Source organism: Megascapheus bottae, chromosome 12, assembly GCF_031878675.1.
Source record: "Megascapheus bottae isolate mThoBot1 chromosome 12, mThoBot2.hap1, whole genome shotgun sequence".
Lineage (NCBI taxonomy): Eukaryota > Metazoa > Chordata > Mammalia > Rodentia > Geomyidae > Megascapheus > Megascapheus bottae.
In genome coordinates, this window is record NC_143520.1 from 11,379,868 (window position 1) to 11,402,957 (window position 23,090).

Here is a 23,090-nt window from a genome sequence, read left to right on the forward strand (position 1 = left end):
ACTGTTTTCCTGCATGTTTATCTGAGTCTGACTTACTTCACTTCATGCAATTTTTTATAAAAAGAGGTGACCATAATAAACATGCACTATACTCATAAGTGACTTATGGAATTACAACTTCTTTGTATAACTACTTTGGGCCTGGTGGCTCACTCATGTAATCTCAGCTACTTGGAGGTGAGTGAAATAGAGGGTTGCATTCTGAGGCCAGTCTGGGCAAGAGTTAGCAAGAATCCACTTCAACCAACAATCTGGGGGCAACAAAACACAGTATAATCTCAGGTGTGTAGAAGATACAGACAGGAGCAATATAGTACTATTCCAGGGCAAAACTGTGATACCACAACTTAAAAATAAAACAAAAAGGATTAGTAGCATGGCTCAAATAGTAGAGGCTTTTAAGTGTGGGGTCTTACTAAGGCCTGGAGTTTAAACCCCAGTGTATCACACTCAGACACACAGACACACACACAGACACAGACACACACACACACGAACAAAAAAGAAAGAAAAGTACTTTTCTACAATAGTTCTTGAAAATGACACAAATGTTAACACAAGGCTCTGCTTTCCTAACTGATGAGCCCTACTCATCCTTCAATAACACACAGTTTGACTATTAATATCATTCTGGTTTAAAAGACCTACATTTTATCAAATAGGTAATTCTGTGCTTCATGGTGAGAGAATTTTCAGATGAGTCTGGACCATGCTAATGCTAAAAAGCAAGAAACTTTATAATGATGTGGGGACAGTGTAAAAAAGAGAGCAAATCTAGTCAGCCTACTTGCTAGATGGAGAGAGACAGCAAAACGAAAATAACAATTACTATTAATTAGAATATTTTGCTTTTTTTGAAGACAGGTTCTTTTTTTTTTTTTTTTTGCCAGTCTTGGGCTTAAGCTCAGGGCCTGAGCACTGTCCTTGGATTTTTCTCAAGGCTAGAGCTCTACCACTTGAGCCTCAGCACCACTTCTTGCTTTTTCTAAGTAAGTGGTACCAAGGAATTGAACCTGGGTCTTCGTGCATGCTAGGCAAGCACTCTACCACTAGGCCAAACTCCCAGCCCCTGAAGACAGGTTCTTAAATTCAACATCCTCTTGCTTCTATTTCCCAGTCTGCTCCATTATACCTGGCTTGTTTTTGCTAACTTTTTTTTTTTTTTTTTGGCCAGTCCTGGGCGTGGGCTCAGGGTATGAGCACAGTACCCCTTCTGGCTTTTTTCCATGTATGTAGTACTAAGGAATCGAACCCAGGTCTTTGTGCATACTAAGCAAGTACTCTACCACTAGGCCAAACTTCCAGCCCCTGTTTTTGCTAACTTTTTAACCCTAGCTGGCCTCAAATTGTGATTCCTCTGATCTCTGTCTCCAGGATAGCTGAGATGATAGGTTTTGCATTTTTTTTTCTTTTTGTGCCAGTCCTGGGGCTCAAAGTTAGGGACAGAGTACTCTTCCTGTTTTTTTTTTTTTTTTTGCTCAGGACTGGCACTCTACCACTTGAGCCACAGATCTACTTTGGACTTTTTTTGGTGGTTAATTTGAGGTAAGAGTATCATGGGCTTTCCTACTTGAGCTAGCTGGCTTTGAGGTGTGATCTTCAGATCTCAGTCACCTGAGTAGCTAGGATTATAGGCAACTTCAATATTGTAAATTTCTTAGATAGCCGCCCCTAAATTACTGAATTATATTGTTTTACAATGAAAAATTCATAGGCCATTTTTCAAACATAGTTTTAAAGTTAAGCAGCCCATAGATTAGCCTACCATCATATTGTACCACTAATTCATAGTAGGTTTTCACTTTTATGAGTATCAAACTAGGATTCTAATTACAAATTCATTCTTTTTTCTATAAACAGGAGCCAAAAGTAACAGCACAATCTTTCAATCTGTCTTTCAAGTTTATCATTTTGTCTTATTCATTTTTTTTCCTCTACATTTCAATAAGAAACTACAATTTTGATCAATTCTTTTCAAATAACCCATTTCAATTACCAGTGTATTAAGTTCCCCCTGCCCCTCCCCCTCCACCCCTGAACCAGGGTTTGAACTCAGGGCCTCGAGCTTGCTCAGCTTACTTATTCTACTGGTTCCCTACTATTTGAGTCATGACTCACTGCACCTGGCATTTTTACAGGTTAGAGATAGAGTCATAAACTTTCCTTTCTTTTTCTCTGGCCAGTCCTGGGGCTTGAACTCAGAGCCTGAGCACTGTCTTTCTCAAGGCTAGTGTTCTACCACTTGATCCACAGCACTAACTTCCAGCTTTTACTATGTATATGGTACTAAGGAATTGAATCTGGGTCTTTGTGCATGGCAGGCAAACATTCTACCACTAGGCCAAACCCTTGGCCCCTCTCATAGACTTTTCTATCCCAGCTGGCTTTGAACTACAATTCTTTCAATCTTAGATACTGAATAGCTAAGATTAGAGCATGAGCTACCAATATCTTGGTTAAATTTTTAATAGATTCCTGCTAGCGCATTTGTAGTGACTATATAAGATATTGTTTGGGCTAGAATATATTGTTAAATTTTCATAAAATTGCCTAAGTCAGCTTTTAGAAGCATATACAAAGTTAAATTTTAAAAATGAGTTTCATAGATAAGTAGCTATACTCTTTTTCCCTTATTTATAACTGTCATTAACTACAAGAAAGAACATTATTTTCTTTTCTCACAACTGCATCTTTCATTTCTGTTATTTGATATGTTGATGATACAATAGCAGGAAATGTTATAAAGTGATGTCTTATTCTGTGTAAATTAGAAACAATGTATATTGTTTGAAAATAGAAGAAAATATCCTCAACATGATAGGTAAGACATGAATAATTACTAATGAACTCAGAACAAAGATCTAAAAATTTAGGATAACAAAATATATTTTCTCTTTTAATCAACTCACATGCTTTTCTATTTCCAGTCATTAAACTATTCTTGAATTTCTGAGATAAACTCTGGACAGGCATGGTTTATTTATTTATTTTAAAATATGTACTACTGAATTTAATTAAGGCTGATTATTCTTTTAGTAAGTTGCTAAAGGCTAATTTCTTTTTTAGTAAGTTGCTGAATTTAATAAGCCAGTTAGATATAGAACATTCTCACTATATAGGATCATGGCAGTTTTCCTTTTTCTGCTTGTCAATCTATCAGTAACCAAGAGTTCCATCTGTACTGAGGTTTTATATATGTTCAAATAGATGGCAATAAGATTTTCCTTGGAAAAATCCATTCTTAGAGATGGGAAAATTGCATAAAAATATAAAATATTAAGCTATAAGAAAGTTAACATAACCTTACTTGCTGTAAATTCCAAAGAAAAGCATTTGCAAAATGTTTATGGACAAGCAAGACTCAGCATACCCAGCTTTCTTTTCAATGAATAATGGTAGAAATTTTTTGACACTTATTGAATAGTAAATAATGTGCTGTACAAGAGTAAAATAAATTAGGCTATAAGAAAAACACTTGGAAGTTTACAATTATTAACTACTTATATAACTTCATTTTTAAGGTAAAAAATACTACATAGTAGCCATACCTGTGATTTTAATATTACAAGGAATGCCAAAAGGAGCCTCTCCTACAGTTCCAGTAGTCCCACCCCATCTGCATGCACAACCTAAGTCAAGTTTCTGTTGCATGAACTAAAAACAAAACAAAACAAAATTGTGGCTTTAGCACCTATTTATTTGCTGTCTGGAGAGAAATAAGCAAAATTTACATATATATGACAAAGCAAATGTCTATTCAGACCTTTATATTTATCTTCCCCACCCCCTTTTTAAAAGGTTATTTCTTTTTGTGCTTCAATAGTATTTACAGAGGTAAAAATCACACAGGTCCTATACCCCAAAAGCATCAGATTAGAAGTAAAATCAGTTCAAGTCTCATTTTAATTTTAATTTTGCAAAGTTAAGTTTTCTCTACCTGTTCAGTGATGGCTTGGAAGCTATAGAGTCGGATTAGTCCTGAGCTGTACATCACAATCAGTATTCCATGAGACAAAGTTGCATCTGTAACATTCCCAAAAATCTGCAGGGAAAGGCAAATATACCTAAGAAAAGACCAGAAAGCCAGTCCTCTGAGTGTCCACAATAGTTTATATTCTCACCTTATGTTCAGGTTAGCACCACCGCCTTGTTGCCTTGCATAAGAACTTAATTATAAATCAGCACCTTGAGGCTACAGTGTTATCAGTTATGGGTAAGCAGTAAACCATTAAATTATCAGACTGGAGAACTGATGGGAGCATAGCACACAGCATGCAAAATGATGTGACAACATTCTTTGCATCATAGCTTTGTTAGTATCTACTAATAACTTCTGTTTCACATGAGACACTGCATAGCTTATACAACTCTAAATAAATATTCTACCAGATACCTATTCTTTTTACTAAAATGTTCTTCATAAAAGAAAAAAACATTAGCTGGGGCTAATGTCTGTAATCCTAGCTAATCAGGAGGCTGAGACCTGAGGATTGCAGTTCAAAGCCAGCCTTGGGCACTAAAGTCTAGAAAAATGAATGGGATGTTTGGCCAAAGGAAGCCTTAAGGTTACCTTTGTCACTCACCAAAAGATTAAAAGTTGCTGGGCATCTTCAAATTTTCGTAGCACAGCCAGTCGCCATGCTCCAACCTGTAATCCTATCTACTCGGGAGGCTGAGATCTGAGGATCACAGTTCAAAGCCAGCCCAGGCACTACAGTCCATGAAACTCCAGAAAAACATAAGTGGTGAGGTGGCTCAAGTGGTAGAACACTAGTCTTGAGCTAAAGAGCTCAGGGACAAGGCCCAGGCCCAGAGTTCAAGCTCTGAACTGACCAAAAAAAAAAAAAGAAACAAAACAAAAAAACCCCAAAAATGGATATCAAAGTAATCAGAAAAAACAAACTTTATCACTATATTGCTTTAATTTAGTTTGATTTTTCAGCTATACAGGAATAAAATGTTAAAGACCAAACACCTAGTGTGTCTTACATTTATAATCCACGCTACTCAGAAGACTGAGACCTGGAGGATCACAGTTTGAGGTCAGCCAGTGGAGAAAAGTTAACTAGATTTCATCTTTAAAAAAAATAAATAAAAATCAGCCGGGGAGGAGGGCACGAAACCAGAAGTAGCATTGTGGCCCAAAATGGTAGTCTTAGCCTTCAACTGAATAGCTCAGGGACAGTGCCCAGGCCCAGAGTTCAAGCCCCTTCAGAGACATTAGCTGACTTGCAGTAAGGCTTTAGCTGATAGTTTATTACAGTTTCTGTTTTATGGACTGAGATTTTTCATGACTTTCTGATTAAAAAAACTTAAATATTTAGTGAAAGGCAATATAGGTGAATATTCATAGCAATGAAATAACTATAGGAAATGAAAACTTGCTCTGAATCTATTCAAGGAAGATTACTTTGTGAAGATTTACCATCTCATAAGTAGCTTAAGAACATAAAAAGACTACTCAGGAGCCAGGCCCCTGGGTTCTCTTAATGCATATAGGGAGAGATGTTCTTTAGTCTCAAGTAATCATAATGGAAACTAAATCCCTCAAATGACTGCTGTGGATACACAAAAATAAATACAAAAAAATTACCACTTTGTAAGTGTTCATTCATGTTGGAGAATGCAATATACATATGCAATTACTTACTCCACAAGCATAAAGACAACTGAATTATGAATTGTGCTTTTTGTCATTACCTTAGAATGATAATTATAATTTGCTTTGAATTGAATAGTTCATGACTTTTTAATTCATTGATCCTAGTGTTATATACATTAAAATAGTACTTATGTAACTCAAACATATTTCAATAAAGGTTATACTAAAGCACCCATTCCTTCCAAATTTGGCTTCAACTTTTAGTCAAATCTGGATTCAAATTCTAGTTCTTTCAGGGCTGGAGGATGTGTGTGGCTCAAGTGGTATAGCACTGGCATCAGAATTCTAGGTCATTCAGTTATGACCTTCAAAAGTTAGCTGCTTACTTTCTTTTTTTTGGGGGGGGGGTGTTTTTTGCCAGTCCTGGGCTTGAGCTCAGGGCCTGAACACTGACCTTGGACTTTCTCAAGGCTAGAGCTCTACCACTTGAGCCTCAGCACCACTTCCGGCTTTTTTCTATGTATGTGGTACTGAGGAATCGAACCCGGGTCTTCATGCATGCTAGGCAAGCACTTTAACCACTAGGCCAAACTCCCGGCCCCATCTGCTTACTTTCTTAAGAGAACATGTGTGAGTGTGTGTGTGTGTGTGTGTGTGTGTGCGCGTGCATGTGTGTCTGTGTACACTTACACATATATATGCATACACATACACTTAAAATGACCGGCACAAAATAAATGATAACAGCATTATTTAATTTATACAGTTAGTGGGGCCAGGAGCATGGCCTAGTGGTAGAGTGCTTGCCTAGAATGCATGAAGCACTGGGTTTGATTCCTCAGTACCACATACATTGAAAAAAGCTGGAAGTGGTGCTGTGGCTCAGGTGGTAGAGTGCTTGCCTTGAGGAAGTTCAAGGATAGTGCTCAGGCCCTGAGTTCAAGCTCCAGGATTGGCAAAATAAATAAATAAATAGATAGATAAATAAATAAATAAATGACTGGATTCTTCGAAATTGAAATTTGTCCTTTCATTCCTCCCATATAACTACTCTATAAATCATGAAAAGCAGCAACAATAAAACAAAAAAGTAAATAAGCTGGGAAATTTACATATTTAAATACATTGCTTGTTTACATACCATAAAACAAGTGTTAGATTTATATCTAGCAATTAAAATAAGCTACTTTGCTATAGCTTAATGACCATTTTTTAACAAGCTTTGGGAATATTGTCTTTGAAGAAAATACCTTGGGTACTTCCTAATTTTGTAGAATAGTCTGTTAATGACAGTGAGTTTCCAACACTGTCCACTGGAGAGGCATAAAGAGAAAGGAATAATTAGGCTCTCTTCCCAAGTCAAATGTTTTTATTTTGTTATGAAATCAACACAAATCAAAACATCTAATAAGTAATTAAATGATGATATTACATCTTGTCAATAAAATTACTATTTCAATTATATAACAAATAATTTCTTACCTTCTTGTTTATTTCTAGAATTCCTATAAGTGAAAATGGCAGAACATGGAACACAGCAAGGTACAACAAAACTGACTGCTGAATACCTGCCTAGAAGGAAAGACAAAAATTACAGACAGCTCTCCAGAATACTTCAGAAATATTGTTCTTCTTCTTCTTTTTTTTTTTTTTGCCAATCCTGGGCTTGAGCTCAGGGCCTGAGCACTGTCCTTGGATTTTTCTCAAGGCTAGAACTCTACCACTTGAGCCTCAGCACCACTTCTGTTTTTTTCTAAATATGTGGTACCAAGGAATCGAACCCGGGTCTTTGTGCATGCTAGGCAAGCACTATACCACTAGGCCAAACTCCCGGCCCTACTCTTATTATTTAAAAAAATTTTTTTTTCTCTCTCTTTCTCTTTTGTGCTGATACTGGGGCTTGAACCCTGAGCCTGGCAGCTTTTTTGCTCATAGTTAGTTCTCTACCACTGAGTCCAAGTGGTGTTATACTAGTTAATTGGAGATAAAGAATCTCTTAGATTGTCTGCTCAGCTGGCTTCAAATTATGATTTTTTTTCTGAAAGTAGGATGGTACCCATCACAAGCAATCTTTTGATGACATAAAAACATCCATCTATTTTTCAAACTGAGAAATTACTTAAATAAGGCAATTTAGTAACAGAAAATTCAACTAAACCTTCAGCTCTTCAAATACATACATTTACATGACACTCAAATCTATGTAAGCAGAACAATGAATATTTCTTTGTAACAAACACTGTATATTTATATTGGAAATTGAAGCTCTAGTAAAAAAGCCTAACCAATGAACATGGAGTTATTGTAGTCACATTAATGAAATTAGTTATGTTGGTATGTTTACATGAAATAAAAAAACCTTAACAGTAAAAGCATCAGTGACTTCTTCTGGAAGAGAAGAGCTCCTTTATTTTGAAGAACAAGTTCCCTTCAATCTATTTCCACTGTGAATATAAAATATTCTATCATAACAGAAGTTCTAAAGGAATTTCTTAAATTTCCATCATAATCAAATTCTGCTCTAATAGAATTCTGATATTGGGCCACCAAGACAATCAATGAAAAGATTAAAAGTTGCTAGCCTTACCAGATAAAGTAAATGAAAAAGTTTAACGGATGTATGGAATCAGATGTAAGTCCTATTCTTCAAGAACTAAGATTTTTTTTTACTTACATTAGATAATCTACTTTTAGAATTCCTATTAAAATGTTGTGTTACTGTTGTACTATATTTCATTTTATGAATTTTCCTTATTAAAACAGAGAAGACATGTGGTAAGAGTATAAAAAAGTATTAATGAGAGACAGAGAATGATTCCTTTTCTTAGATTAGCATATTCAGTAATATCATTAATGTCAGTTAACAGGATATAAGGAAAGAATAGGACAGATAGATAGATAGAGAGCCATCATAAAAAGTAAGTGTAATTAAGTGGAACTGTGGCTCAAGGGATAGAGTGCTAGCCTTGAGCTGAAGAGCTCAGGGACAACACCCAGGCCAAGTTCAAGCCCATGACCAAAAAAAAAAAGGTAAGTGTAAGTAGCCAATAAATTTACTTGGCTTTAGTGGGAAACAGAAAAGTAGAAAAGAGATGAGAGAATATTAAAAGAATACACTGGAGTTTTGACAAGGAAATGCCTAACGTAGTTATCTAAATAAGGTAAACCTGAGAAACTACATGTTTTCTAAAAAGCATCTTTAGCCTAGCATGGTGACACAGTCCTATATGTCTAGCACTCAGGAGGGAAAGGTAATATAATCCTGAGTTTGAGGTAATATAATCCTGAGTAAGACCCTGTCTCAAAATAAATAAGTAAATGAAAAAAAAAATGGCACCCAAAAACTTCACCTGTGGATCAGTGTCACAACACTACAACATTGTATATGCTACTTAATTTCTTTGGGTCTCAGATTCTTTTTGTGTAATCCAGGGCAATATCATCTATTGTGTTACGGATTAAATGACTTTATAAAGCCAACACATTCAAAACAGTTTGACTATTTCATAATCAAACATACTAGTGGGGAAAAAAAAAGGCTTATTGTCAGTGCTGGTGGCTCATGCCTATAATCCTACTCAGGAGGCTGAGATCTGAGAATAGCAGTTGAAAGCCAGCTGGGGCACAAAAGTCTATGAGACTATATCCAATTGACCCCCAGAAAACCAGAAGAGCTGCTATGGCTCAGAGCCCTAGCCTTGAGTGAAAAAAAAAAAGGTCAGGGACAGTATCCAGGCCCTGAGTTAAATCCCCATAACAGACAAAACAAACAAACAAAAATAACCTTACTATTCACATTAAAAATAAGGAAGAATTAGAACATACATTCAGCAAGAAAAAATAGAAAAGAATTATTTGGATGATTCTGTACATGTCTTGAACATGAACAGAGGTTTTTTTTTTTTAATTTTATTGTCTGGGTAATGTTTTAGAGGGGTTATAGTTATATTTGTCAGGTAATGGGTGCATTACTTCTCGAACCCTGATACCCCTAAACAGAAAATTTATAAAAGCAGAATCTGTACTTCCTTTATAAAAAGTGCTCAATAAAAGATTTCTAAGTGGGGCCTGGAGTTTGGCCTAGTGGTTAAAGTGCTTGCCTAGCATGCACGAAGACCCAGGTTCGATTCCACCGTACCACATACATAGAAAAAAGCCGGAAGTGGTGCTGAGGCTCAAGTGGTAGAGCTCTAGCCTTGAGAAAGTCCAAGGACAGTGCTCAGGCCCTGAGCTCAAGCCCAGGACTGGCAAAAAAGAAAAAAAAAAAAGATTTCTAAGTATTCCTTTGTAAACCATCATAGAGTTTATAAAGTCTAGTAAATTCCAGGTGGAGAAAGAGAGAGTGAGAGAGGGTGAGCGAGCAAGAGAGCAGGAAAACACCCATTTTAATAGCATATTTCAGAAAAAAATTACCCTCAAACTTCAGTAGCATGTTACAGAAATCAGAGATGATTAATATTTTTATTGTTAATGTACAGAAAAATTGGTAAGGAAGCAAATTTTTGTCTTATTGAATGTTTAATGATGTATACCTGCCGGGCCACTGCTGAGCTTTTGTTCTGAGCTGACTTGACTGCAATAACTTCTTGAGGAGTGTCCCAACTCAAGTACCTTTCAAAAAAAATGAAGACAAACATAATGATGTGGTTCAGTTTCCTTTAACTTAAATCAAAACACTATAGAGTTGGGAGCTGGTGACTTATAACTATAATTCTAGCTACTTAGGAGGCTCAGATCTAAGAATCATGGTTTGAAGCCAGCCCAAGAAAGAGAGTTTGTGAGTCTCATCTTCATGTAGCTACCTGAAAGCCAGAAGTGGAGATGTGGTTCAAGTGGTATGTATAGTGCTAGCCTTGAACAAAAGAAGCTCAGGGACAGAGCCCAGTACCAAAGTTCAAGCACTAGGACCAACACACACACACACACACACACACACAAATCCAAACCAAATATATTATGAAACTGTAACCACTCTGTATATCACCTTTATAATAACAATAAAAATTAGATTTTAAATTCTAAAAGCAAGGTAATTCTTTTTTTTTTTTTTTTTTTTTTTTTTTTTTTTTGCCAGTCCTGGGCTTGAGCTCAGGGTCTGAGCACTTGTCCTTGGGCTTTCTCAAGACTAGCATTCTAATACTTGAGCCACAGTACCACTTTTTCTATATATGTGGTACTGAGGAATCAAACCTGGGTCTTCCTAAATGCTAGGCAAGCACTCTACCATTAGGCCAAACTCCCGACCCAATATTTTTTTTTAAAAGCTGTTTAAGCTAGAAAAATTTACTTTAGATCTTATATGGTATCTCTATTTAAAATATAATTTTAACCTGTATAGTCTTGGATAAAAACTGACTTTGAATATTTAACCTTAGAAAACAAAAACATTTCTACTTTAAAATGAGAGTTGTAGAAAAAGTATTGAGTATTACTTTCATGAATTTTATACACATATTTACTCAAAGAATCTAAAACTAATTTATAAAACTAGCAATTAAGGCCAGGCACAGTGGCTCAAGCCTATAATCCTAGCTACTCAGAAAACTGATATCTGACGATAATGGTTCAAAGCCAGCACAGGCACTAAAGTCCATGGACTCTTATTTCCAATTAACCACCAGAAAACCAGAAGTAGTGCTGTGGCTCAAGGGGTAGGGCGGTAGCCTTGAGCTGAAGAGCTCAGGGACAGAGCCCAGGCCCAGAGTTCAAGACCCATGATGTACAAAAAACCAAAACAAAACCCCTAGTAATTGAAATAGTCATTTCGGGGTTTTACTAGGCAAATAATTTATCCAGAAAAACCTACCATAAAATATACCCTACAAAGAAAACACTGTGGAAAGATAACACAGGTAATTTAAAACAACAAATATTATGTACAGATTACTTATTTATTAGGGATGCAAAGATAAATTACAGATCTCAATCCTCAGATTTTTAAATGTTGGAAAATGAGGGAGGAAAAAGAGAACAGGCTTATAAAATTGAGATCTGGTATACACTGGAAAGAGAGGGGAAGAAGGAGGAACTTAAAATTTCCTAGCCACAAGTCTCCAACTACTACAACAAAATTTTAAATAATTCACAGCTAATACCTGAATTTGCAGTAAGAAGCAAGATATACTTCCTCCAGGATTTTCCCAGTAGCTGTTGATATACGAAGTAGCCAATTATGTGCAGTCAGGGCTATGAGGGACGACTTATAATCTGACGGCTTGGCAAGTACTTCTCCCTAGAACAATAAGATGTAAAAAGTAAAACTGCATGGCTATGAAAATTTTGTAGTATCAATATCCAAAAAAGTACCTAAATACATAAAGATGGTCAAATGAGTAAAAGAAATAAATATTAAGTGTACAAATAATCAAAACAAGAAAAGACTGTGGATAATTATTCCATTAACTTAATAAGTTATTCACATAAAGCTCTAAATGTCTGAAATAACATAATTAATTACTCATTATTTTCTAAGCATTCAACAACTGTTAGCCAATAGTTACGAATATTAATAATGCTATTTCTCTGATAACAATTATCAACAGCTCTTAAAAGTCCTGCATAACAACATAACTGTCATATACTAACACAAACATGTAGATTGTCTTCTTTTATATAAGACTATTTTCTTTTAGATTTAAGTCAATGTGGCAAAATATAAATTATTCCAATATTCACTGTGATTCTACTCTAACCTCAAAATAGAAGAGGAATCGAGAATCAAGGAGAAGATGATCTATGCCATGAATACATAACCCACAAAAGGGAGAGAATAGCTGCTTGGGCACTCCTGCCATTGCGATGCTACCACAAGGTGGAGGTCTAATATAAGAAGAAAAAGAAGAGCAAGGTTTTGACTTTGGATTATGGGATTAAAGGGTTGCTATAAAAGGAAAGTAAACAATAAAGGAACAAATTAATTTAGTACTTGTTTATGCAAGAAAAATGAATAGAAAAGAACAAAGGCACAGCTATTTTATTTATGTTCCTAGAGATGTCTTTCCTTGCAAATGTTAAAGGGAATACTTAGGGTTTAAACTTGGAGCATCTTTGTTACTAAATGAGCACTCTACCACTTGAGTCAGGTAACCAGCCTTTTTTGCTTTAGTTACTTTTGGATAGGATATCATGTTTTTGCCCAGGCTGGTTTCAAGTCACAATTTTCCTACCATGGGCTTTCACTAGTACTCAGAACCTCTAGCTTGTTGTTGTTTTTGTGTTTTTTAAGTTATTATTATAAAGGTGAGACACAGAGGGGCTACAGTTATAGTAAGTCAGGTAAAGATACATTTCTTTTTGGACAATGTCATCCCTTTCCTCACTCTCTCTCCTCCCTACCCATAAGTTGCATAGTTAATTTTCCAACAGTGTTCAATGAGCCCTACTGCTACATTTGTTTATTCTCACCTTCTATTTTTTAACTTACAAATTATGGAAAGCCTTACATTCAACTCACAGACAAATGATACAAACATTGTTTCACTGAAATTTTAAAGTTTTTACAAAAAAGTATTATTTACAGCTAGCTAAAAAATTTAAGAAGTATACACAATAAGTTTGCACTATTTTCCTAAATCAAAAGTTATATTTTACATCTCCAAATAGTAGAGTATTAACTTAAAAGTAATTTCATATTAGTATGTTAACAATAAAACACTACTTTTAGTTCTTTTTAAGGGAAAAACCTTGCTTCACCATGAATGAGAACAAAATATTTAAATGTTATAGGAATTATATTTACTAGAAATCTTTGTGAAGGATTGCTCTAAATTTTTGTTTTGTATTGGTATACTAGAAACTTCTCCAATTAAGAAATCATCTCTCCTCCCCAATGGATTAAACAGTTTTCTTTTTCTTCTACTTTCTTCTTTTCCCTTCCTTCCTTCCTTCCTTCCTTCCTTCCTTCCTTCCTTCCTTCCTTCCTTCCTTCCTTCCTTCCTTTCCCTCTCCCTCCTCCTTCTTTTTTTTTTTTTTCCCAGTCCTGGGACTTGAGCAGTGTGCCTGAACTATTTTGCAAGACTAAAACTCTACTATTTAGTCATGACAGTGCCAAAAAAACTAATTTTATATAAAAACTGTAACAAGAAAAAAAATGGCAGTACTGAGGTTTGAACTCAGTTTTTTACTTTTACTAAATAAGCCGGTCCTTAAAATGTGGCCCCACCCCAAGTCCTTTTTCAGGTAGGTTCTACATAGGCTGACATGAACTGTGCTTCTATTTATGTCTCTCTCATAGCAGAGATGATGGGCACAAGCTACCACATTCACCTTCCTTTCTTGTTGAGATGATAGGCTTAAAAATTTTTTGTCCAGGCTGGCCTTGAACATCCTCCTGATTTCTGTTTCCTGAATAGCTGGGATTATAGGTGTAAGCCAACTGCCCAATTTGCCTTTTCTTGGAAATAATAAGTTTGAACTGATGATACTCCTGCCTAAGCCTCCCAAGTGTTGAGGCACAATATTTGGATGAGCCATAATATTTGGTTAAAAAAATTAAAGAATAAATTTAGAATTATTACCTTTATTTTATTTATTTTTTATTAAAGAATTTATTAACACTGATTTTTACATCATATTTCAAATGACATGTTTAACAAACAAGTGTTCAAGAAGGGAATCTCTATAGACAATCACTGGCACTTAGTTTAGAACACAGTCAAAATTAGGCTAAGGGTTTGTATAGCATAGATACATATTAATTTATGAAATAAAACATTATGTCTACAGAGTCATAGGTTTTTATGTCTATGTAGTTATGTTTATATTTCCAATACCATGTCCATAGCATTGGGTATGCAAATGTTGAGTTCTCACTCTTGTACTGTTTGGAACTAATAGCCACATATTAAGGATACCATGCAGCTTTTGTTCCTTTGGTCTTGACTTGTCTCACTCATATTACCTCTATTTTTAAAATATAACTTTTGGTTATATATTGGGATTTATATTTTCCTGAAGAATAACTAATGAGATTCAAAGACATGATTAATTTGTTGCAGTATATATTCTTTCATCAGTTGTGGGGCTTGAAATGAGGGCCTACCCACTGTCCCTGAGTCTCTTTGTGCCCAAGGCTAGTGCTCTACCACTTGAGCCATAGCACCACTTCCAGTTTTGAGTGGTTAATTGGAGTCAAGGGTCTCATAGGGACTATTTTGCCTGGGCTGCTTTGAACCATGATCCTCAGATCTCAGGATCTTGAGTAGCTAGGCTCCTGGCTTGTTATATAATTTTTTAAATGGATTTCATACAACTGAGGCCATAGAAATACTCTTCGATAAAGGAAGCTCTATGATGAAACTTTTTTTGGAAATGCTTAACAATTATCATGTGCTTCAATAGCATTTCAAGTATTAGCATTGAAATCTAAGAAATACATATAATTATTTATACAAGTTATGTCATTATATACATATATACTAGATAATACACGCACATATTATATATACTTGTGATGTTGAATTTATATACATATACAATATATATTAATACACATATAGATGCATATATACATTATCTATTTATCTATCTTAAACCTTCTGAACTCAGAATGTTGCAAACTTCTTTTTCCATAGCCTAATTCTTCCCAATATCTCTGGCACATGTGTAACAGGTAACACCACGTGAAAAATACACATGGCCTAGTGGTAATCTGATCAAAGTTTATCCCATTTGTTTTTTTCATCTTATTTTCCTAACAAGATTCATTGAGAAAATGTGTTTTAAGATTCATTTTCAAGGACATGTAACTGTTGCTCAAAATTATTGTTCAATATAGTAAGTAAAATAATCTCATATAGTAAGAATAATATAAAGTAGCTATACTATTATTAAAACATTTAATCAGCTTCTAATCTTACCTTACCTTTGAGAATTCAAATATATCTAATTTTAAAAAGATTCATAACATGGATAATTTTTTTTTTGGTCGGTTGTGGGACTTGAACTCTGGGCCTGGGTGTTGTCTCTGAACTTATCAGCTCAAGGTTACCACCTTACCCTTTGAGTTATAGTGCCACTTCTGGTTTTCTGGTGGTTAATTGGAGATAAGAGTCTCACACACTTTAGTGCTGGGCTGGCTCTGAGCTCCTCAGATCTCAGCATCCTGAGTAGTTAGGATTACAGGCATGAATCACTGTGCCTGGCCTAACATTTTTAAGACAATAATTATTAATTAGGAGAAATAATAATTAGAAGATACATTCTCTTTGTTGTTCTAAAGACTGAGAAATTGTGATGATCTTTAAATCAATCCTTTATAAATTAACAACTAGTCCTAAACTGAAAATACTTCAGAAATAAATGTTCTAAAGACAAATCTCACCACTGGGCATTCCCATAACAAAGCATCCTCTATCTTTTCTGATTTGGGACATTTTGGCATTTCATAAAGTTTCCTTGGCTCTGTTGCAACACTAGAAAAAAAAGAAAAATAAATGATCATTAATTAACGGAGGCAATATTTGCTCAAATTTGCTAAGTGTTTCAAATCAGAAACACTTCCTAGAGCATCGAACTATAATTTACTTCTTTTCTTAACCAAATACAGTCTCTTTCTCTGATGACAGGATTCATAGAAAATTCAAATACATAGAAAAAAATCTGGAAAATATAACAAAATATTCTATAAAACTACTCAAAGTAAGCACTCCCATACTGATTACTTCCTTATAGATTTTCTTTATATATACAGAGCCACCTGGAAAGTTTTCTAAAATTGAACCATACTAAGTTTTCTTCTGAACATTTACTGCTAGAACCTATGGTCGGATACTTAAAAAAATATTCATGGGGCCAAGGAGTTTGGCCTAGTGGTAGACTGCTTGGGTTTGAGCCATTGGTACCACATACATAGAAAAAGCCAGAAGTGGTCTGTGGCACAAGTGGTAGAACTGTAGCCTTGAGAAAGCCCCAGGACTGGCAAAAATATTAATAATAATACTAAAATAAAAATGCATGGATAAGCTCATCGATTTTAGCAGATAAAACAGGATATTATAAATTAATTTTACTTCTAAATTACCTTCCAGAGGAGCTGCGTAAATTTATACTTCTATCCATATTTGATGGGGAAACATCTTAATTTTACTTTTTTTTTTTTTTTTTGCCAGTCTTGGGACTTAACTCAGGGTGTGGGCACTGTCCTTGAGTCTCTGTGCTCAAGGCCAGTATTCTACCACTTGATCTGCAGCGCCACTTCCAGCCTTTTCTGCTAATGTGGTACTGAGAGTTGAACCCAGGGCTTCATGCATGCTAGGCAAGCAATCTACCACTAAACCACATTCCTAGCCCTTACTTTAATTTGCTTTTGAGACTAGATCTTCCTATTTTGTACAGGCTGGTTTCAAACTCCTGTGCTCAAGTGTTTCTCCTCTTTCAGCATCAGTGTGGGACCATAGTTGTGCTTTTATTCCAACCTAGTACTTTTCTGATTACTATTAATATTTGATCATAGATTTTTTTTTTCCATCAGCAGTTAGAACTCAGAGCCTCATGCCTGTTCAGCTTGTTTGCTTAGCTGGTACACTACCTCTTGGTCTATTTCACTAGCATGATTTTTTGCTGATTATTTTGAAGATAATCTTGCAGAGTTTTCTGCCACGGTTGACTCTGGACTGAAACCCTTCAGATCTCAGTCTCCTGAGTAGTTAAAATTGCTGGTGTGAGCCATCAGTGCCCAGCTCTCTCTCTCTATTTGTTTTCAAAGGATGAACTTTACAATGTAACTACTGCTAAAACATTTTTAGGATAACTTTTAATTCACCTTTGATATTTTCTATTCAAAGGCTAAAATCAAACAATTTCACAAGAATCAAAGTATCGACATTCTTTATATGTGACACTAAACTATGGGTAAAATACCCCTCAATGGTCTGTTAAAAGAATTACATTATAGTTGGGCCCCAGGGGCTCATACCTGCAATCTAGATACTCAGGAAGCTGAGCTATGAAGATGGAGGTTCAAAGTCAGTGCAGGCAGACAAGACCATGAGACTCTTATCTCCAATTAATCACTAGCAAAGCCAAAAGTAAAGATGTGGTTCAAGAGGTAGAGTGCTATAGCCTTGAGAACAACACTATATTATATACCGTTAATATATAAATCATTTATTTATTTAACTTAAAAAAAATTAAGACTAGTATATCCAGTTTGGGAAAGTTATGAAGTAGGAATTAAGTGGTATCAATTATGGTTATTTATTTATTTATTTATTTGCCAGTTCTGGGGACTGATTTCAGGGCCTGAGCACTGTCCTTGGGCTTTCTCAAGGCTAGTGCTCTACCACTTAAGGCAAACCACCACTTCCAGCTTTTCTATATATGTGGTACTAAGGAATCAAACCTGGGTCTTCATGCATGCTAGGCAAGCACACTATCACTAGGCCAAACTCCTGGCCCCAGTTATAGTTATTTTTGGTAGATGTGATGACATTATATTCCTATCAGAAAATGTCTAGAGTTTCACTTTGAACATGACATGTGAAGGGGTTTGTAAAGAATTCTTTTCAGTTAAATTGATAAAAATTACAAAAAGATAACCACCTAGTCTCTGGAAATGGTTCTGGGGACACACCTTTATTCAAGAGCTCTGCATAAATTGTGGGAGTATGTGGTGTTTGAACCTGAACAAGCTCAGCCTTCTCTTAAAAGCTCTCCCAGTTCTGTTCAGATGGTAAGAAAACTCCAAACTGTGGCAGACAAGAGCTCAGGACTCCCTTTCTTCTCTACTTCCAAAGCACTCTCACTCTAGGAGGGGCACTTTTAATCCAGGCCTTTGCCATGTGCTTGCTGGAGCTGAGTCCTAGATTACTGTAATCAAGAGATGGGGCTCCTTTTTCATGTCTAGGCCTCATTCATGAAATGGAGGCTATGTTAGGTAAAACATGGCTGAGAAAACTAGGTCCCTGGTTGGCCTTATTCCTCTTTACAAAGTGGCAGTTCTACCCTGAGAGAAAGTCTAATGCTAGTTAGCGTTGCTCAGCTTTCATTGCTCAGGTTTTACTTTACAGAGTCAGCAAAACAGCTGGAAGGAACCTTCTTACACTTATGATCAATCTCAAATGCTGATTATTTTTTTCAATTTGGAAATTATCATCTGTCAAGTGGCTTAAAAGAAATGAAACCCTGGGCCAGAAGTGCGGCCCAGTGATGAGTGCTTGCCGACCATGCACTCAATTCCTCAGTACCACATACCACAGAAAAAGCCAGAAGTGGCACTGTGGCTCAAGTGGCAAAGTGCTATTCTTGAGCAAAATGTGTACAAGGACAGCGCCCAGGCCCTGAGTTCAAACCCCAACAATGGCAAAAAAACCCTAAAAAACAAAACTGAATCCTGCTAATTTTTTTCATGCATGCTAGGAAAGCACTCTAAATTCCCTACCTCAATTTTTTTTACTTAATGTATCAGATAGTTTTTATTACTACCAACAACAAAATTACACCAATGAATGTTCTTAGAAGACATTAAATACACAATTTTGCTAAAAAAACTAAATTTTTGTTCAATAATTCTTACATTGCCTTTTAGGTACATCTAGAAGTTACTGAGACCCATTTAGGGAGATCCCTGAAACCAAATTGCATGAAAATAGCACATTATTTTCCATTTCCTTTCTCTGTCATCAATATGGTGGAATTTTCTAAAGGGCACAACAGACTGAATTCAGAAGCAGATGTATGGATTGTCATTTGTTAATTCAGATATTATAGGTTTTGTAAAATTAATAAAATTACAAGGTACACTAAAAATCAAAACACAAAACTTGAAGAGACAAAGCAAGTATTAGAATCAAACTTAGATATGACCAGATCAGGAACTTCAAATAACTACAATTCATCTGCTGAGAATTCTAAAGGGCAAAGAAGGCAACAACAAGAAGAGATAAGCAAATTAAATGGAAAGGAGAAAATACTTGCCAAAATTTAAAAGACATGCTAGAAATAAAAAAATACTATTAAGACAAGAATGCCTCAGATTAGTTATCAGTAAACTAGATGTAACTGAAGAATAAACACGCTTGAAGACAGACCAACAGAAACTCCTAAACTAGGGAGAAAAAAAAGAAAGAAAATTAAGAAAACAGTATTCAAGAAAAATCAAATAAGGGGTTGGGAGTTTTGCCTAGTGGTAGAGTATTTGCCTCGCATGCACAAAGACCTGGGTTCAATTCCTTGGTACCACATAGTGTGGTGGCTCAAGTGGTAGAGTGTTGGCCTTGAGAAAGCCCAAGGACAGTGCTCAGGCCCAGGACTGGCAAAAAATAAATAAATAAAATAAAATAAAGAAGAAAAATGGAACATTAGAAAAGATGTAATACAGCTATGCTATAATCCTTGAATATGTTGTTTAATTTCTTCTGATCATGTCTGGCTAGTAGTAGATGAAATATTATATATATGACAATAGCACATAAACAAGACCAAAAATCACTGAAACAATAATGGAACAAAATTTTCCAAAAGCGACAGATATTAAGCCACAATTCAATATCAAAGAAGCTGGAAAAACAGTAAACAATGTATTTTTAAGAAATGATCACATTTGGGGCTGGGAGTTTGGCCTAGTGGTAGAGTGCTTGCCTAGCATGCACAAAGACCCAGGTTCGATTCCTCGGTACCACATACATAGAAAAAAAGCCAGAAATGGTACTGAGGCTCAAGTAGTAGAGCTCTAGCCTTGAGAGAGCCCAAGGACAGTGCTCAGGCCCTGAGCTCAAACCCAGGACTACCAAAAAAAAAAAACAAAAAAAGAAATAATCACATTTAAAAATATAGTATCTTCAAGGTAGTCAAAGAATAAAATGTACTAATACTGTACTACAGAGAAATAAGAATAAGAATTACATGGGGCCTGGAATGTGGCTTAGTGGTAGAGTGCTTACCTAGCATGTATACAGCTCTGAACTTGATTCCTCACTACCATATAAACAGAAAAAGCTCCAAGTGGCATTGTGGCTCAAGTGGTAGAGTGCTAGCCTTGAACAGAAAAAGCTCAGGGACAATGCCCAGGCCCTGAGACCAAGCCCTAGGACTGGCAAAACAACAACAAAAAATTACATAGAACTTCCCTTTAGAGATCATTCAAACAAAAAAGTAGAGTGGAATGAAGTATCTGAAATGTTAAAAGAATAAACAAAAACCTTCAACATAGTTTCTGTAATGAGGGAAATAATCAAGGATAAAGGAGAAATATTACTTTCTCAGAGAAGCAAAAGTTGAGAATATACTGGAGCCAGGTGCGATAGCTCACGCCTATAATCCTAGCTACTCAGGAGGCTGAGATATGAGAATCACAGTTCAAAGCCAGCCCGCAGAACTAAATTCTGTAAGACTCTTATCTCCAATTAACCACTAGGAAATGGGAAGGACACTGTGGCTCCAGGGGTAAGGTGGTAGCCTTCAGCTGAAGAGCCCAGAGACAAACCCAGGTTGAGAGTTCAAGCCCCATAATCCACAATACAACAACAACAAAAAAATCCAGAAGTGGGAGTGTGGCTTAACTGGGAGAGTGCTAGTCTTGAATAAAAAAGCCAGATGAGTCCCAATCCCCCAACACACACACACACACACACACATAAACTCAAGCCTACCCAAAGAACAGAAGAATACTGAAGCAGGAATGAAGACAAAAATCTCATTTTTCTTAATTTTTATTGCTTAAAAAAAGTTGTTCAAAATAAAATCAGCAACAAGGCACTTGGATAATTTCAGCTAAGATAAGTAAAGCAAATTGCATTGATGTTATAAAAGAAGGGCAAATTAGGCAGATTCTAAACCTAGGAATACTCTGAACCTAGGTACTGTATTACCTATGGTTGTCTGTGGACAAAAAAAATAATAATCACATTTATCTGCTTTCTAGAATGATTTAGGTCTCCTCTTTTTTTCAATGGAAATTAGTCTTAAGGATTTTGGCTTCCTGAAAATCCAAACTTTTGTGATTTCAACATCTGCAATTTTAATCTAGTAGAACTATCAGTTTAAGGATTTCGGACTTTAGAAATTCTGATCTTTTGGGGAAGTGGTGCTGTGGATCAAGTGGTAGAGCGGTAGCCTTGAGCTGAAGAGCTCAGGCACAGTGCCCAAGCCCAGAGTTCAAGTCCCACCACTGACAAAAAAAAAAATTCTTATCTTGGGATTTCAATTTACAAGATTATAGCAGATTTTATCTTCTTGGCTTATTCTGTGTAACAATAAAAATATAAAATTAACTACGAAAATGATTGTGTTTATGTAACAATTGTTGAGCTGCACAATAAATAAAATGGTGCATGAATATCTTAATAAAGCTCTTAAAAAAAGAAAATGCTGAGCCAGCCTCCAGTAGCTCATGCCCATAATCCTAGCTACTCAGGCTGCTGGACCCTAAGGTTCAGTCTGAAGCCACCTTAGGCAGGAAAGTCTGTGAGGCAATTTATCTCCAATTAACCAGTGGAAAAAAAACTGGAAGTGGAATTGTGAGCTGTTGCTCAAGTGGCAGAGCACTAGCCTTAAGCAAAAAAGGGCAGAGATAGCATGTAGGTGCTGAGTTCAAGTCCTAGGATGGGCAACAAAAAAAGAAAGAGATGCCTATAATTTTTTATTTATTAGTATTATTTTTTTGTCAGTCCTGGGCTTGAGCTCGGGGCCTGAGCATTGTCCTTGGACTTTCTCAAGGCTAGAGCTCTACCACTTGAGCCTCAGCACCACTTCTGACTTTTTTCTATGTATGTGATACTGAGGAATCAAACCAGGGTCTTCATGCATGCTAGGCAAGCACTCTACCACTAGGCCAAACTCCTGGCCCCATCTGTAATTTTTTAGAGATGTAAATTTTAGTATGTATGTTTAGAATATGTTTTCACATACTTAGAAATGAGATAAAGGGAGAAGTACAAGAGTTGCAACTCTTGATAGTTCTTTAATATATGCAATAAGTGGCTAGAAGGATAGAAGGTTTATTGGGAAATTCCCTTAGCCTCACATTGATTTTGGACTTAGAAATACTATGCCTTTGAAATATTTTCACTTATAGAAAGCACTTAGCAAATTCAGATATACTCTCTACAGTAGCCTCTAATTATTTAATAAGCAGCTTTTTTTTTTTTTCCTGTACCAAGATTTGAACTCAGGGACTCATACTTGCTCAGCTGAGGAGCTAGCACTTGAGCCATGCTTCTGGCATAGTTATTTTAGAGATGAAGTCTCTCGGACTTTTCTGCCCTGGCTAGTTCTAAACAATGATCCTTTGCATCCCAGTGTTCTTCAGTATTTAAGATTCTAAGCACAGACCACTGTTGCCAGATTCAAGCAGCTTTCCTGTGTCGTGTGTTATGTGTGTGTTGCTCTTGGGGCTTGAATTCACAGAGTGGAACTATCCCTGAACTTTTGGGCTCAAGACTAGCACACTGCTACTTGACCTACAGCTCAACTTCTGGCTTTTTTGGGTAGTTTCTTCAAGATAGTCTCACCAACTTTCCTGCCCTGCTGCCTCCAGTATTTAAAAATTATA

General features: G+C 36.0%; 1 protein-coding gene across 2 annotated transcripts in view; it reads right to left on the reverse strand.

The window, feature by feature from the left end:
- Positions 1-23,090, reverse strand: part of Dcaf17 (DDB1 and CUL4 associated factor 17) — a 38,396-nt gene that overhangs the window by 13,799 nt on the left and 1,507 nt on the right. The window contains exons 3-8 of one of the 2 annotated variants that reach the window (XM_090342648.1): positions 15,924-16,014; positions 11,698-11,834; positions 10,135-10,213; positions 7,085-7,174; positions 3,938-4,042; positions 3,549-3,654 (exon numbers count right to left, since the gene is read on the reverse strand). In XM_090342648.1, the coding sequence (XP_090198774.1) occupies positions 3,549-3,654; positions 3,938-4,042; positions 7,085-7,174; positions 10,135-10,213; positions 11,698-11,834; positions 15,924-16,014 (608 nt within the window). The remainder of the gene's footprint in view (positions 1-3,548; positions 3,655-3,937; positions 4,043-7,084; positions 7,175-10,134; positions 10,214-11,697; positions 11,835-15,923; positions 16,015-23,090) is intronic. The other variant, XM_090342649.1, reaches the window with a different exon arrangement.